Raw genomic sequence first — 16,094 nt, 5'->3', positions numbered from 1 at the left:
CGCTAATGCGATCTTTACTATCATTTTTTTGAGATTTTTGAATTTTTGTACTACCATTATTCCTAGCCTGCTCTGCATGTGTATTACGCCAACGTTTTTCAATTCTTTACGATGTTCTACTTTGTCATCTACTCTTTGTCTTTTATTTCCAGGCCCGGGCGTAGTTAAATCTCTTGGCACAAAGTCTCTTCTCATCCCAGAATTTTTTTATTAAAATAGAGAGATGTATGTATGAAAAGATTAGTAAAACCGTGCAACGTTTTCATGCAACACTCATTTCCTTCAAAACCATATGCCATATATTATACAGTAGGCCCCTGTGAAGTCGCGGTTCAGGGTTTGCGGACTCCGCCGTTCATGGATTTTTTCTTAGAACCTAACTGTCGTTAGCGGAAAGCGCAAATATCCTCAGCAATTTTTTATGGCTCTTTTCGTGGCAATACTGTGCTGTAGAGAGAACAGGAAGCAACCGCTGAGGGAAACGTGGTTTGGGATGGTGAAAGTAGCCAATCCGAGAGCGTTATTCATTTCTACTTGATGCTGATTGACTGCTGCCCTGTGACGCGACTCCAGCTGAGTGTCCTCGTGTTTTCCATTTTGTTATTGTTTCGTTATTCTTAAACACACAGATGTTGCCAAAATGCTCTGCACCTTCTAAGGCTTCTGGCACTGAGCCTAAGCACCACAAGAAGTTTAAAACACTCCAGGAGAAGGTTGAACTACCGGATTTGCTCCGGGAACTAAAAAGTTATGCTGCAGTAGCGCGCCACTATGGCATCAATGAAAGCACCGCATGCTACATAAAGAACGAATCAGCAATCTGGAGTACCGTATCTGTAAGTTTCTGTGATGGTGCCAAAAAGGTAACGACCGTAAGGAATAAAAATATCGTCAGGATGGAATCTGCCTTGGCATTGTGGATCACCAACTGCAGGAAGAAATCCCCTTGGATGGTAACATCATCCGTGAGAAAGCGCAGAAATTGTAGCAGCAGTTCGCTACAGGAGACAAAGTAGCAACTTCCTATCACAATGTTCCTGAAACCTATAAAAAAAAGCCAGCACGAAACCCCACCAGAAGAAGACCCGTCCAAAGATACGACTCCTCATGAAGCACCTGAAGAAGAGGTGCCACCAGAGGAGTTTTAAATCCTGTGTATCGCACTGCACAGCTACTTCATCATCATCATCAATATCATTCATCATTGGTGAGTACCCGTACATTTTACCGTATTTTAACTAAATTACATTATTATGTATTTACTCTACTTATACCAAAGAAAACGTGCTTGCATGAATTACAGTACGTATAGCGGTAACATCGGTATTTTAATTCTAGCACCGCGGGAGACATAGCAGTACAGTACTGTACAGTAGACAGGTTTACCTTTATATTCTGTTTTTAGGTACTGGACTAAGGTATTAAGCTGAGTTTGCAACAAAATTAAAGTGCTTTGGGGGCATACTGTATTTAGGGTTGACACTATAAAAATAGGAATTTAAAAGGCATTTTTTAACCACAATCAAAAGTCGCTGTTTTTCACAATTCGCAGGGTGCTCTAGGAAACGTAACCCCCGCAAATTTTGGGGGTGTACTGTACATCTACACATCATTTTTTTTCGACATCATTAGGGGAATACTACTATGATACTCTCACGTCAATACAACTCATTTAATGGTGCATGCATCAAACTAAATATTTCCTACACATCCGCTCTGCTAAGAACAGCAGTAGTTCAGTTGTGTATTAGCAGTCGACAAGTAAAGCCTCTGGAATGGCACACGCTTACAAATTGTAAAACTGCATAAACATTCAATTGTCGGCAAAATCCTGACTGCTGATCCTGCAGGAGAAGTCGTATTGTGGAGTTAGATACTGGCGGTACTGCAGTGACGTTTCTCCGTTTATCATTCCACGTTATGTTAATGTTGCGTTCCTTTCTGTGTTGTATTCTTATCCTTGTGGCTGTTGTACGGTGTATTCTGACCGTAAAGGCAAGTGGACTTGATGAAAATAAAAGGACCTTATAAAGGACCGACTCTGTTACTCTGAAACCTTACATAAAGACAGATTCTTCAATCCAGAAGCTAAATCGACCTGCCTTGTTTAATATTTGATAAACTGAGCTGCGGTACGGGGAGGAGAAGCGTGAATTATTCTGTTTTAAAAAGCGGCACCACACCGTCAGATGCAAAGTAGAGCTGAACAGTTGACACTTCTAGGTCTACACGACATAACAACGGTGGCGCGACTCACAGCTTTGGGACGAGGTCGAAGCGCATCCTGTTGAGAAGCTCATCTTCTTGCAGCATAACCAAGGCAATGGGGTACATCTGCTCAAAGTCGAACTGGAAGTGGACTCCAGCAGGAGGGTCTCGTAAGAAATTTCTTCTATCCTAAACCAAAGGGACATAACAATAAGGGTCATTTTTAAAACATGTTACACATTCTTGCTCTTAGCCACTTATGATTTGCATCTTCAAAGTTAGAACTTAAGTCCAACATCCACATCCATTGTGTTTAAACATTAAACAGTGAATTACTGGACTTTAAACCCCACCTGGTGCCTTGTTCTGTGCCTCCGATTCAAGACGCGACCCTGAGGGAGCCTCGGTAAAGAGCCGTCTGTGAAGCACTGTGGGAAGGTGTCAGCTACATGCACGACTCGGGAGGCATATAAGGGGCATCAGTTAGGACGTTCTTGGTGGGTAAGGTGATGCATCAACCTCAACAGAGTCCAAACCTCAAGGAACTCCTAAACCCTGCGGAGATGCTCTTGAATTGAGTCCACCACATGGTGAAGAGTGCTACATTGATGAAAACAGCAAGGCCACCGGGACAGACACGAGAAACACTGAAGACTATGAATATGGGGGGGGACTTCTGGTTGACACGTCTCTCACAACTGGCAGTCTCAGATGATAACCTGCATTTTTAACATAAGGGGTACAAAAGAGTGCTATGCAGGGGTCTTGCCTCGAGTCATGGCCCTTTTGTACGTTTTCTTTAAATTGTGATCGTTTAATTGTTCTTTATTAATTATTCATTAAATATTCCTCTTTTATGTATAGACTAGTCATTTAGCCCATTACAATAATGGCAAGGGACTTTGACCTCATTCTTTTTGTTGGTCGTATTTTTCTTTCTTTCAGCCTTTCTTTTGTTGAGGTTTACTTGCTGAGCTGACTGTTCTTTGTGGGCTGCTGCCGTGTATTGTGTGTCTTTAATTTTCTGTGACAGTAATACTGTCTTGTACGTCCGCTGGCTTGCACGTCCGTAATATACCTTTAATTTTCTCTGGCGGTAATACAGGCGTGCACGTCGGTAATATCCCATTAATCTCCTCTGACAGTAATACTGGCTTGTATGTGGCTGTAATATGCGTCACTGTATTGTGTACCTTTAAATTCCTCTTGCAGTAATACTGATTTGTATTTCCATAAAACGCCTCTAACTTTCTCTGACAGTAACCAGAAGACACACACACACGGACACCTGGACGCACACAGCGATTTTATTAAGGAGGATGTTTGTATAATTACTTTTGAGGGTGGTGGGGTGAGGCCTTTGATTAGACTGCAGGCTTCAGGTGCATTCAGTGGGCTTCATAAAGGACTACGCCATCCAAAAGTGATCTTTTCCAAACGTTACTTAGCCAATGTTGTTTGGAGAGATGGTGGAGAAAAAATGTAATAATATGCCATCATGGAGAACGATTTGTCTCATACAATGGACTTTAACGGGGGGCCAACACAGAAGATCAGCAAGCATTACTAAAACATCCATGACAAAAAATCACAAGTTACCCATGGCACGTAATCCACACATAAAGTAATAATAATAATACATTTTATTTATATAGTGCCTTTCCCATGCTCAAGGCACTTCATAGAGTTTAACAAAGAACAGCAGGGTACACAGTATACATAGCATTGTACTAAACCAGATAAATAAAGAAGAGTAAGATGGTAAATTCAGAGAAAAAGCCTAACTGACATCATCCTTGATGGTCTCCAGCTGTATGCTCATAACATCCAAAACACTTGGATTTCTTTTTGCTAGAATAATGTTAAATAAATAAGAGTGGTGCACACACATTAAGTGCATTCAAACAGACTCGGGTTCTTGAACAGAAGACCTGCCTGCCCCTCACTGATTGGTCAAGAGCCCTGTAAATCCAACAAGACAACTGTGAAATTTTCTTTCATGTCAGACCACCAGTCACTTGCAGTTTGCTCAGCTGTTTCATGGCCCCCCAGTGCTGCCATATTTAGGTTGCTCACATAAGCTGGACAACTTCGTCATAAAATGTCTTGGAGGCTGCAGGCTCAGAAAGGGGCTTTCAGGCGTGGAGTTTCACATGCCTGTACAAGTCTATGGTCGGTATTTGCTCTAACTTAAACTTTCTGCTCTGCAGTAAAGATGAGTATCAATTATGGAGAACAACAATGGTGACCTAATTAAAGGGCAGTCAAAGTGGTTTGCGGCTGTGATGTGTGGTCAGTGGCACAGGGCACCTTTAAAATAAATAATCAGGACCCGGATGGCGTGCAGGTGTGTGCCAGTGTGTTTCACTCGGTGGTTAATTGGGGTGCAGGCAGAATAGTCAGGCGCCTCAGTTGTACCTCTGGTGTAGCGGCTTGTCACACCTGCTCCCAATTAGTGAGGACCAATAAAAAGGAGCCTGCATGGCAGAAAAGGGAGACGAAAAGAGGTATGGAGGCCAAAGGACAGAAGTGAGATGCAGATAGAAGGATTTAGGAGTTGTAACGAACTTGATGCTATCAACTGCCAGACAGTGTTCAGAAGCCATTGAGAAGGCTAACAGAATGTCAGGTTATATAGCGCCTTGATGTGTGGAGTACAAGTCACAGGAGGTCCTGCAAAATCTTTATAACGCACTGGTGAGGCCTCATCTGGAGTCCTGGGTGCAGTTTGGGTCTCCATTAAGACATAGCAGCACTAGAGAAGGTCCAGAGAAGAACAACTAGGCTGATTCAGGGCTACAGGGTATGAGTTAGGAGGAAAGATTAAAAGAGCTGAGCCTTTATAATTTAAGAAAAAGAAGATTAAGAGGAGACCTGAGTGAAGTGTTTAAAATGATGAAGGGAATTAGCCCAGTGGATCGAGACTGAGTTTAAAATGAGGGAAGGAGCGTATGGCCAGAGCTCAATGGGGACTGAAGGTTGCTTCAGTTGAGAAGCCGGGGAGCAGGAACAACTGCAATACTCCAGAGAACTCCCCCAGACGGCCGGGGATGGCAGGAGGAGTCAAAGGGAGTGGAGACTCAGTGGTCCCCCATGGAACACCAGGGGATTGGCGGCAGGGAGACAGACAGGATTAGAAGGTTGTCTGCGCCGGTTTGAAGACGTCTCTAAGTGCTGCGAGATCCCAATAGGATAAGCCGGAGAGATGGGGGGCACCAGGGCTTGTGAGTGTTAAGAGACAGCGTCCTGCCATGGAGTTTTAACCTCATTTAAAGGCTATTTATTTATTGGGTTTTAAACCTCCACAGTCACTAACTTTTAGGGATTACCGATTTTTTGAAGATTTGACTGAACTGCACTATTTATTTGGACTCTTTGATTTGTTTCGATGGTTTTTAATAAAAGCACTTTTGTCACTTTTGCACCTACCCCTTGTCTGGACACACGTGTCCTCATCTGCCCAGCTCATCTCAATAATGTTAGATGGTGGCGGGTTCAAGAGGCTCCCAGTAGCATGGAACCAACCCGCACCGTCACAGTGGCCTTCCTGCCATGTGAGAAAATGCACTGTATGACGCTAGAGCCTTGTGTTTATTGTGCCCACTCTATCAAGGGTCTCAAAGCTTCACTAACTGTTCTTTATTGTGGCTTTGCCAGTTTGGTACCATCCTAAAACGTGTGCTGTCAACCAGCTGCCAAGTCCTATTCTAAGATTCTAATCTCTGGCAATTATCAATACATCAGTGTTAGGACTTGTGTTATTTATGTCCGAATGACGCCTTGATGGCTGTATATAAAGTTGGCGCGTAGACGACCATGATGGCGATTTTGAGTATTTTACTTCCGAGTCAAAAACCTGCCTATCTGTGTGATACTGGCTCCCCTAACACCGCTTTGTGGACGGTTGCATTCATATCACAGCTAGGAGATATCATCCAGAGTTATCAACAAGCCACAGTAATGAAGTCAGGAGCTGTGATTTAGCGGAATGCGTTTAACTCCATCCACTGGGCTGACTTTCAGGAGGGTATGCCACACCAACCTGGTCAATATGGAGGGTTTGGTTCCATGGATGTTCGTATTCACTTCATTTCTTATCACTTATCTACTCATCTCCGCCACTGAGCTAAGAGGATGAGATGCGCTGCTTTCTGTGGACCCTGCAGCTTGAGGATGTCTTCACAGTGAAGGCTCATGTCAGGTTTTCAGCACATGTGATGTCCCAGAGGTCATTTGGTTTTCTTTATTAACACGTGTAGCTAAACACTAAGGTAGGCCTCAATGTCATTTTTCTCCCACTTTTTCCTCTCAGTGACAACGAATAAAATGGATCGGAAGATGAACGATTCCATGGTTAAGCTAAAGTAACCGCATCATGGACATGTCACTACTTCTGCTTAACCAGACTAATAGCTTCAAGATGACATGGGTTTTCATGGACTAACAAAGATGACCTCGACTGTGTCACGTTTAGAATGGGTGCCAGAGTTTGCAGTACAAAGCACGGGGGCTGCCTGGGGTGACCACGGACTCCACTCAGGTCTGCTTTCACGATGATCACCCAAGAGCCCTCTACAGTGCCACTTACGGACATTACACACTCACGGCAGATAAGGCCAGGATCTGCTGCTGAATCGTTTCTTCTTCACTGTATCCTACCCAGGGGGGCACAGCTGTATCTGTGAAAAGAATTACATCAAAAAAATTACAAAACAGAACATAACCTGTTAGGCTTGAATTCAGAAAAGCAAAGAGAAAGAGCTCCATGTTAGACACTGCAGACATACCTTGCTTTTTCAAATGCTTTTCACTAACAAATTTCTCTTGCTCCTTCTGAAAATCACCTAATATCGTCTGAAAGAACAAGTAAGAAGAAAAAAATTAAGAATATTGATAACCATCAGTCAAATGATTAAATTATACAGAAGTACTTACTTGATCAAGTCTCAACATTTATGACAACGAGATACAGTAATCCCTCACTATATCGCGCTTCGACTTTCACGGCTTCACTCTATCGCGGATTTTATATGTAAGCATATTTAAATATATATCGCAAATTTTTTGCTGGTTCGCGGATTTCTGCGGACAATGGGTCTTTTAATTTCTGGTACATGCTTCCTCAGTTGGTTTGCCCAGTTGATTTCATACAAGGGACGCTATTGGCGGATGGCTGAGAAGCTACCCAACCAGAGCACACAGTTAAGTTCCTGTGTGCTGATTGGCTCGGCGACGGAGCACCGAATTCAATTCCGTTGCGTTAACCAGGAAGTCTCGTCTCACTCATTCAGCATCAACGTGTTTCGCTGTGTAAAGAGTTAACTTTTGTGCTCTTTTGTGTTTCTTTGTGCATAGTCAAGCCCTTTGGCTCCAAAACAATCTGCTCCTGCTACTGCTTCAGGGCCGTGTCCAAGCACCAATGGAAGATGGTAACAATTGCCGAAAAGGTAAAAGTTTTGGATATGTTGAAGGAAGGGAACAGCTACACCGCTGTAGGACGCCATTATGGCATCAATGAGTCCACGATTCTTTTTATTTAAAAAGGAGGAAAAGCATATAAGATCTATGGCCGCAGCGTCCTTTAACCAGGGTGCAAAACAAGTTGTAAGTGGACGTGATAAGGCGACAGTCCAGATGGAATCTGCTTTAGGGATTTGGATTGAAGAGTGCTGGAAGAAGAACAACGGCGGTGCTACACAGTCACCTGAAGAGGCTCCTTTAGAAGAGCTGTAACGCTCTCCTTTGTTGTGCAGTAAAATTAAACTCATCGTTATCGGACAAGTCGTCGTGTCATTGTTGGTGAGTAACCAGAATTAATTATCTACATACAGTACTTATTACATGTACATAGTTTAGTGTCACTGTACACACATTTTACTGTATACAATTTTTCATGCATTGTACGTATTTATTGCTGGTGGCCTGTCTGTCGTAATGGCTGTAACATATGTGATATCGGAGACGCTCGATATCTTTAATATTTAGGTTTTACTGTATATAAACAGTGTGTTTACATGCGTACTTAATTTCAACGAATCTTACCTAATATCTAAGAGAATACAAAGGGTTTATGCTGTATAACTGTGCGGGAAATGTTTATAAGAGTGTGGGAGAGTTTATAAGGGCTTAAAATATATAAAAATAACCATATAAACATATGGTTTTTACTTTGCGGATTTTCACCTTGAAGGAGGGATTACTGTACTGGAATGCAGGTAAGCAGAGAGAACACTTCCTGCTGTGATGAGTCAGGCCTGAGCAAAGCCAACCAAACCACCAAAACGTGGTGACAGGAACATCAAGGGCATTAGAGGTGGTCTCACAGCTGACCGTGCTTGGCTATCACCTTCCTCCTTACCTCCTCACACAACTCCCTGCTTTTTCACGTTGAGTGCGACACACACACACACAGTGACATAAAATCAGACAAGTGACAACTTTCACCATTTAAACTGCCTGAACGAGTGACGAGCAGACTGACGACAGCTGTGATAATCCTTAATAGAGACCATCGTCTGCTTGAAGGGTCTCGCTACACCACAGCACTGCAACCATTCCTGAAAACTTTTAAAGGGTTCGAGTAGTTTGGTTACAGCTACTTTGGAATGTTTTTATAAAATAAGAAAGAACAGAGTTCTTTTCACAGCCATTTTGATTTGTCCCAATGCAAGCCAAACAAATGCATGGATGGATGGATGACCTTTAAATTTTAATACTTTTATCTCTGCATTACTTTGAATAAAATGCAAAATTTTCAGCTACATCCGCACAGGATGCCACTGCTGTACTGCCAAGCTATTCTCCTGCCCATGGAAAAGACACTCAGGGTACTTGGAGCCCTGGAATCAATGGAGGTCTTCTGACTGGAGGGCCTTGGGGAGACTCTACTCTAGAACGACCAGCAGGGGTGGCTGGCCAATTGGCCGAGGCCTCCAGGACTCTGACCGTCCCTGACTTTGTCAGCTACAACTGACTGAGGACCCCCAGAGGTTTTTCCCTCCCATTAATTCTGCTGACTGGAGTTTTAATTTCATCCCCTCTGTGGTTCAATGCTAATGTGAATGGATGGATGGACAGACAGACAGAGACACAGACAACGGTTCAGATCCATTGACATTCATCAGTTGGGAACAGCTGTGTTTAAACAGTAAAGTCTGTAATTGTAGTCACAGCACCCACTTACAGACTGGAATCAAGTGAAGTGGATTGGTTTCCAGTTTTTGCTTAAATTTTTGTCAATGTCTTTTGAATCTTTTTTAAAACCCATTTTGTGTTTTCACGTATGCCAACTTTATTTCTGTCTAGCTGCCCACGTAGTAATGAAGCAGTACCAACCTTAAAAATCAATAAAAAAAAATGTCATTCTGGCCAAGCGGAAGGTACGTACACTCCAAAGTTGGCACTGTATCTGATGGTGTTCTGCCTTGACGGGACAGCGTCGTCCACGTGAGGAGAAAAGCAAGGGGCCAATCAGCAGGGCCCTGCCCGCTTCCCTCTCCCCTCGGCCCTAAACCTCTCAGTTGGATTTGCGCAAATCAATCGCTCCTGCAAGTGAACTCTGATACTTAGTGTGATGATAGAAGTCGCAAAATTATAGAAACAAAAAAAATCCGTTAAGTAGTTCTCTCGTGAAAAGTGGACAGACAGACGTTGGATTTAATTTACTTATAACATACTAGCTGTGTAAGCTTGTGCTGTAAAAAGCCAGAGCTCCTAGAAACCATGGATTCCAGCACATCATCATCATCAATCAATCACTCACGTTGGTTGTGTATTAGCGGCTAAGCGAGGGTCTCTCTCCTCGGAGGATTCATTTTTACCGATGTGCTTGCCTCACTTGTGCATCAGCGGCTAAGCGAGTTTCTCTTTTCTTGGTGGTTTCACTTTGGCGACAGACTCGATTTCTTTGAGCTTCATGCTGTAGCCTTGCACTTCCGGCCCAAACACAGACAGACAGACACCTCCACGCGTAGACGTTTGTTTATCAATATATAAATAATGGTTTTTGGATTAAAATTTAATTTTATGCAATTCAGATATTTTCATGTCTCTCTCAATTGCTATACTGGTTTTCATGGGCACCACCATTTTGCAGAGTGGTTGCCACAACATCAGTAGGGAAAAGGACGACAAGTGTCAGACGTGTGACTGGGTAGCGCTGTGCAATGCCAGGTTAACCAAGACTGCGGAGAAGTCCTTGAAGTTAGAAAACAAATTACCTTCGGTTAGTATGTCCTGGCAAGAGAACTTTAGGTTACGAATGTTTACAGTTATAATAATAATAATTCATTACATTTATATAGCGCTTTTCTCAGTACTCAAAGTGCTATCCACACAGGGAGGAACCGGGAAGCAAACCCACAATTTTCCACAGTCTCCTTACTGCAAAGCAGCAGCACTACCACTGCGCCACGGTTATCGGTTTGACTTGCCAGACACAAACTTTATTTAGAATTCTGATTTACAGTTGTGCTTGAAAGTTTGTGAACCCTTTAGAATTTTCTATATTTCTGCATAAATATGACCTAAAACATCATCAGATTTTCACTCAAGTCCTAAAAGTAGATAAAGAGAAACCAGTTAAACAAATGAGACATAAATATTATACTTGGTCATTTATTTATTAAGGAAAATGATCAAATATCACATATTTGTGAGTGGCAAAAGGATGTGAACCTTTGCTTTCAGTATCTGGTGTGACCCCCCTTTGCAGCAATAACTGCAACTAAACGTTTCCGGTAACTGTTGATCAGTCCTGCACACCGGCCCGGAGGAATCTGAGCCCATTCCTCTGTGCAGAACAGCTTCAACTCGACCTTTAATAATCTCAATCATCTGCAGTGGGTTGGCACCCTGCCAGGGATTTGTTCCTGCCTTGTGCTGGCTGGGATTGGCCCCAGCAAACCCCCATGACCCTGTGTTGGGATATAGTGGGTTGGAGAATGAATGACTAATCACCATCATCTTGTAAATGTGTGTATGTGAATGCGCCTCGAACTCTGCAATCCTAGGACAATCCATGGACTATCTAATGAGCCTCCCACCTGATGTATCCTGACATCATCAATTGCACCCGAGACAGAACTCCTGTGGTGGTCGCTGCACTGCATTGAATCACCTCTGCTCTGCGCTCCAGGGGCCTCATTTATAAACGGTGCGTATGCACAGAAATGTTGCGTACTCCCATTTCCACGCTCAAATCACGATGTATAAAACCTAAACTTGGCGTAAAGCCACGCACATTTCCACGGTAACTCATACCTTGGCGTGCTCGGTTTTGCAGACTAGCGGCACCCAGCATCAAAGCAGTGCTACTGTTCCTGTGTGGTCACCCTTTCTTTCTTAGATCCACATTCCTGACACGGCGTTATAAATACACTGAAACTAACTGCATATTGTTTATTAGTGTAATGCATCTGATTGTAATTAACCTGCAGCAATATAATGGTCCAGAGAATAGCCATAGTATTCCAAATACCATAACTGTTTTAGCGTTGTTACTCTCACTGCATCTTCTTCTTCTATCAGCTGCTCCCATTAAGGGTTGCCACAGCAGATCATCTTTTTCCATATTACTCTCACTGCACCACTCGGAGTATTTATATCACTGTATCTGAGTGAGGAATCACAGCAGCAGCTGATCGGAAAGAGAATTATCGGTACACAGCATGAAGCAGACGCTGCCTCAGCCACGGCAAAACGCTTTAGAGACTTCCCAGTACGGACTTCGCGGTTTAGAAAAGGTTTCATCCCAAGAACTCTGAACGCACTCAATCAGTCCATCAAGTGCTCCTTGTAGAACTGTTTGGACTGATAAGTACAATCACCTCACTGTAAACTTGGGATACAGTTATAATATTGCACAACCTGCGCCACTTTATAAAGTGCGTATCTACATATGATGACGGTATTCATTTTTAAGATGAAATGCAGCAAAATATGTTGATTATATTATACAGATAAAACTTTAACTTCATTTAAATAATCTGTATTGTTAACAATTAAGCATGTGAGGACACGGTGCCACAGCGCTAGCTAGTTCATGAATTGTTCCTGCCTTGCGCTGTATTATTGCTGGTGCTGACACGACACTGGAAGGATAGACGGATAGAATAATTAAACATGTACTACAAAGATATTTCAATGTTCCTTAAAAGTTTTGAAGAATCGGCGTTCTAAGCTTACAGTTGGCTTCACGTCTATTACAGAGCTGATTGTGTGGCGATTGAGTTTTTGGAGAAAGAAAAGTAAGGACAGGAATTGGAGGTTAGTACGTTTGAAAGAGACAATACTGCTGTGATAAATTATTTTATTGAAGGTCGCTCATGGCACAGCAAGCCTCTTGCATGAGACATGAACAAGCACTGCGCCACCGTGTTCCCATGTTTAATAACATGCTTTAACTCCTATGATCATGAAAAAGATATCACGTATACATCTCAGTATTTTAATTATTCAGAGAGCTGTAATATCACGAATGTAATGGATTATATGTCCTGTCGGAGAAAGAGAAAGCCCGTTTAAGAAGCAGGTAGTGATTCACACACATAGAAGATCAAATACAGAACAAAGCATTTAACGTGCTACTTTGGTTACAATGGGATTTGAGAAACTAGTAAATTAAATGATTTTAAGGTGAAGTTTATGATGTTCTACTTTAATGGCAAAATAAACTACGTGATTAAAGTGGAAATTTCAAGATTAAAGTTGACATTTCGTGCTTTTTCCCCACTGTGTGCCTATTTTTTTTATTTTTTTTGTCTGTACCCTAATAAGCTTTCATATAACACTCAGACGGTGGGCTATGACTCGCCTTTTCATGGCGATTCCGATATACAGTATTACTTCTTTTTTTATTTCAGGCACTGTGCGAAGTTTCTCCGACACTCTGTCAAAATCCTTTTGTTGATTATACCACTGTTTAAACCAACAAATAGTACGTTTTTCCTTTCCCTCCACTTGGTATTTACTGAAATTCTTATATTTTCTCCTGTGCTTTTAATAATAATAATAATAATAATTCATTACATTTATATAGCGCTTTTCTCAGTACTCAAAGCGCTATCCACACAGGGAGGAACCGGGAAGCGAACCCACAATCTTCCACAGTCTCCTTACTGCAAAGCAGCAGCACGTTTTCCCATTGTCTTTTCATAGAAGGCTATTTGTATTGATTTGCATATTAAAAGAGGGATAATTCTGGGAGGAGTTGGGGTGGTACAGATGGCATGTGCACGTGCGTTACTTTTCATGCTGATCGGGATTTATGTAGCGTAAGAACGTGGAAGTTTGCGTAATACAGATTCCTGCATCTGGATTTTTCTGTGCGTACGCACTTTCCCGCTTTTGTGCTTACGCCATGTTATAGTGTGAGTTCTACGCACGCCGTTATACATGAGGCCCCAGGAGTCTAGGAGAGGCGCCACTATCACCTGGCACACATACTGTCATGACTGCTGCTACAGTAAGTAGTACAGGCCATATGCAAATCTGAGGGTCCACCCACCTACCTCCCCAACAAGCTGGCCACCATTTGCAGCGCCTTCAGGAAGTCGTCATGTTACTTTGCCTCAAAATCAGTCAATCACGGGCTGACCTAGCCAAGTGAGTGGTGACATTTGTCAGTGTCATCTTGAGATCACTGATGAATGTAACTGCTTGTGGCTAACAAACGCAGCGTCATTCTCGCTAGGTGTCCTTATTGCACTACGACTGTAGCCATACAGTTATATTAGGAACAGACCACAGTGCTGCACAACCAAAGCACACAGAAACTGAATGTAGCGCCTTGTCACTCATTTATGACGGAGCTGCAGTTTGGCCGAGATTGGCTGGCCAGTTCCCTCTGGTAGGTGCCTGTTGTCAGAAAGCCAGCCGTTATTAAATGTAGAGCCTGATTTCGTCTTTCTAACGCGGGGACCACCTCAGCAGACACTGCAGTTTTAAGGGCAGGGGGCTCCTGAAAGTCAAAATCGGCTCATAAGCCAGTCAACAAAATGGGCAAATAAATCCGACCAGTCCCTAAAAGCTTGTTCCTCTCATATACAACCATCTGCATGGTCCTCAAGTAGCGCCAAGCCATCAGGCTATGAAGAGGCTGTAGGCCATGAGATTTACAGCTCTCTGTATGCAGGGAGTGAATGACGTCGGGGTTTTTACTGCACTTTGGTTTCTGACCCTGAGAAGTGACAACAGGTAGCCGATATAAATGGACCAAAAAAAAAACAAAAAGCTCTTTAGTGGAAATACACAGCATTGGCCCTTGAAAAGGGGACTCAAACAGAGTCAGTGCAGCATAGTCAACACTTCTGAGGTTTAATACGCTTGTCACGTCAGCACACATTATAAGTCGTCATTTAGGTGCTATGGCTGCATTTCCCTACTGGTGCCGTCAATTGCCCGTTTCTTTGAAATGTTGAGTGCACAGGGTCCGAGTTACCATAAATATACACACGTTCTTCCGTCAATTCTTCTTTTTTAAATACCGACTTTGGAGTGGGGCGCCACGGTGGCACAGTGGGTAGCGCTGCTGCCTCACAGTTAGGCGACCCGTCTGGGTTTGCTTCCCTCGGTCCTCCCTGCGTGGAGTTTGCATGTTCTCCCCGTGTCTGCGTGGGTTTCCTCCCACAGTCCAAAGACATGCAGGTTGGGTGCACTGGCCAACCTAATTTGTCCCTAGTGTGTGTGTGTGTGTGTGTGTGTGCCCTGCCTGGGATTTATTTCCTGCTTTTTGCCCTGTGCTGGCCGAGATTGGCTCCAGCAGACCCCCGTGACCCTGAAGTTAGGATATAGCAGATTGGAGTGGAAAGGTGTGCACACATTTGACATTTTGAGCCTCTTTTTGTGCGCTCGCTAGTTTTATAAATCTGACCACTGGTACCAAACATCTCCTTGGCTGAACTGAAATGGGCCCGAGTCTGCTCTCTAGCCGGTTCATTAGTACTTCACTATTGAAGTGACAGCAAATCACTTCAGTCCAGGCGAACTCACGAGGTGCCATGTCAGTTTAAGTTCCCCTCACACAGAGAACGTGACAGGCGCGGCTCCGAGGACTGACACTGAAGAGCACAACTCGGTGGTCATAGAAAACAAATGGCTAACCATAAGCTTACCCAGAATGCACATCTAAAACAAGGAAGCACAAAGTGTAATGAAAGAAGCAGACCAATAAGACCCCTGTATTGATAAGACCCACTTCAGGGCGATTGGAGACAGAAACCATTAAAAGACAACAAGCTACCTTGTCAATAATCAGGTCGATTTTTCCTTCCTCCACGGACTTCTTAATTGTCTGCGCCGTCTCTGCCACAGACTCGGAAATTTTCTTTGTGGCACTGCTAGCAAAATTGAAGAGATAGCCTGCAAGAGAGACAGCAGAACACATTAATAAAAAGGAGATGGTGGATATGACAATTGTCAGACGGGGTTGGAGTGACAGGTCCAAAGGACTTGGTTTTAATATGACGATCCAGATACACCTCGACCTGTGACCACCTGACGTACGCTCAGCTTGTAGTCACGACGGACGTCCCAAAGGGCATTCACAAACCTTGTTGAGACGCACCAAGCCTGCCAGCAGTAGAACGATGGGGTCACAGAAAATGAAGAGGGAGATGATAAATGTGGATACCAAATTGAAAGCTAGTCAGTCATTTTCTAATCCCTTCGTCCTGAACAGTCACAGGGGTCTGCTGGAGCCTATCCCAGACAGCACAGGGTGCAAGACAGGAACAAACCCAGAACAGGGCGACAGGCCATCGCCTGCCTGAAACTCGTAGCTTGTTGAAGAAAAACAAACCAACAAACCAAACCTTGGTCCGGAAGTGCAGACGTCCGTTTTGTAAATTGTGCACATTAGAAAGTAGCCGTCCCGACCCTGAGCGGCT

At 43.4% G+C, this 16,094-nt stretch overlaps 1 protein-coding gene across 1 annotated transcript in view; it reads right to left on the bottom strand.

The window, feature by feature from the left end:
• The window catches only part of syap1 (synapse associated protein 1), a 39,599-nt gene that overhangs the window by 18,755 nt on the left and 4,750 nt on the right, over nt 1-16,094 (bottom strand). Inside the window, exons 2-5 of the mRNA XM_028790499.2 lie at nt 15,449-15,567; nt 6,996-7,062; nt 6,814-6,887; nt 2,258-2,397 (exon numbers count right to left, since the gene is read on the bottom strand). Of these exons, the coding sequence (XP_028646332.1) occupies nt 2,258-2,397; nt 6,814-6,887; nt 6,996-7,062; nt 15,449-15,567 (400 nt within the window). The remainder of the gene's footprint in view (nt 1-2,257; nt 2,398-6,813; nt 6,888-6,995; nt 7,063-15,448; nt 15,568-16,094) is intronic.

The sequence above is a fragment of the Erpetoichthys calabaricus genome, chromosome 4 (assembly GCF_900747795.2).
Source record: "Erpetoichthys calabaricus chromosome 4, fErpCal1.3, whole genome shotgun sequence".
NCBI lineage: Eukaryota > Metazoa > Chordata > Cladistia > Polypteriformes > Polypteridae > Erpetoichthys > Erpetoichthys calabaricus.
This window is presented reverse-complemented; position numbering and strand designations above follow the sequence as displayed.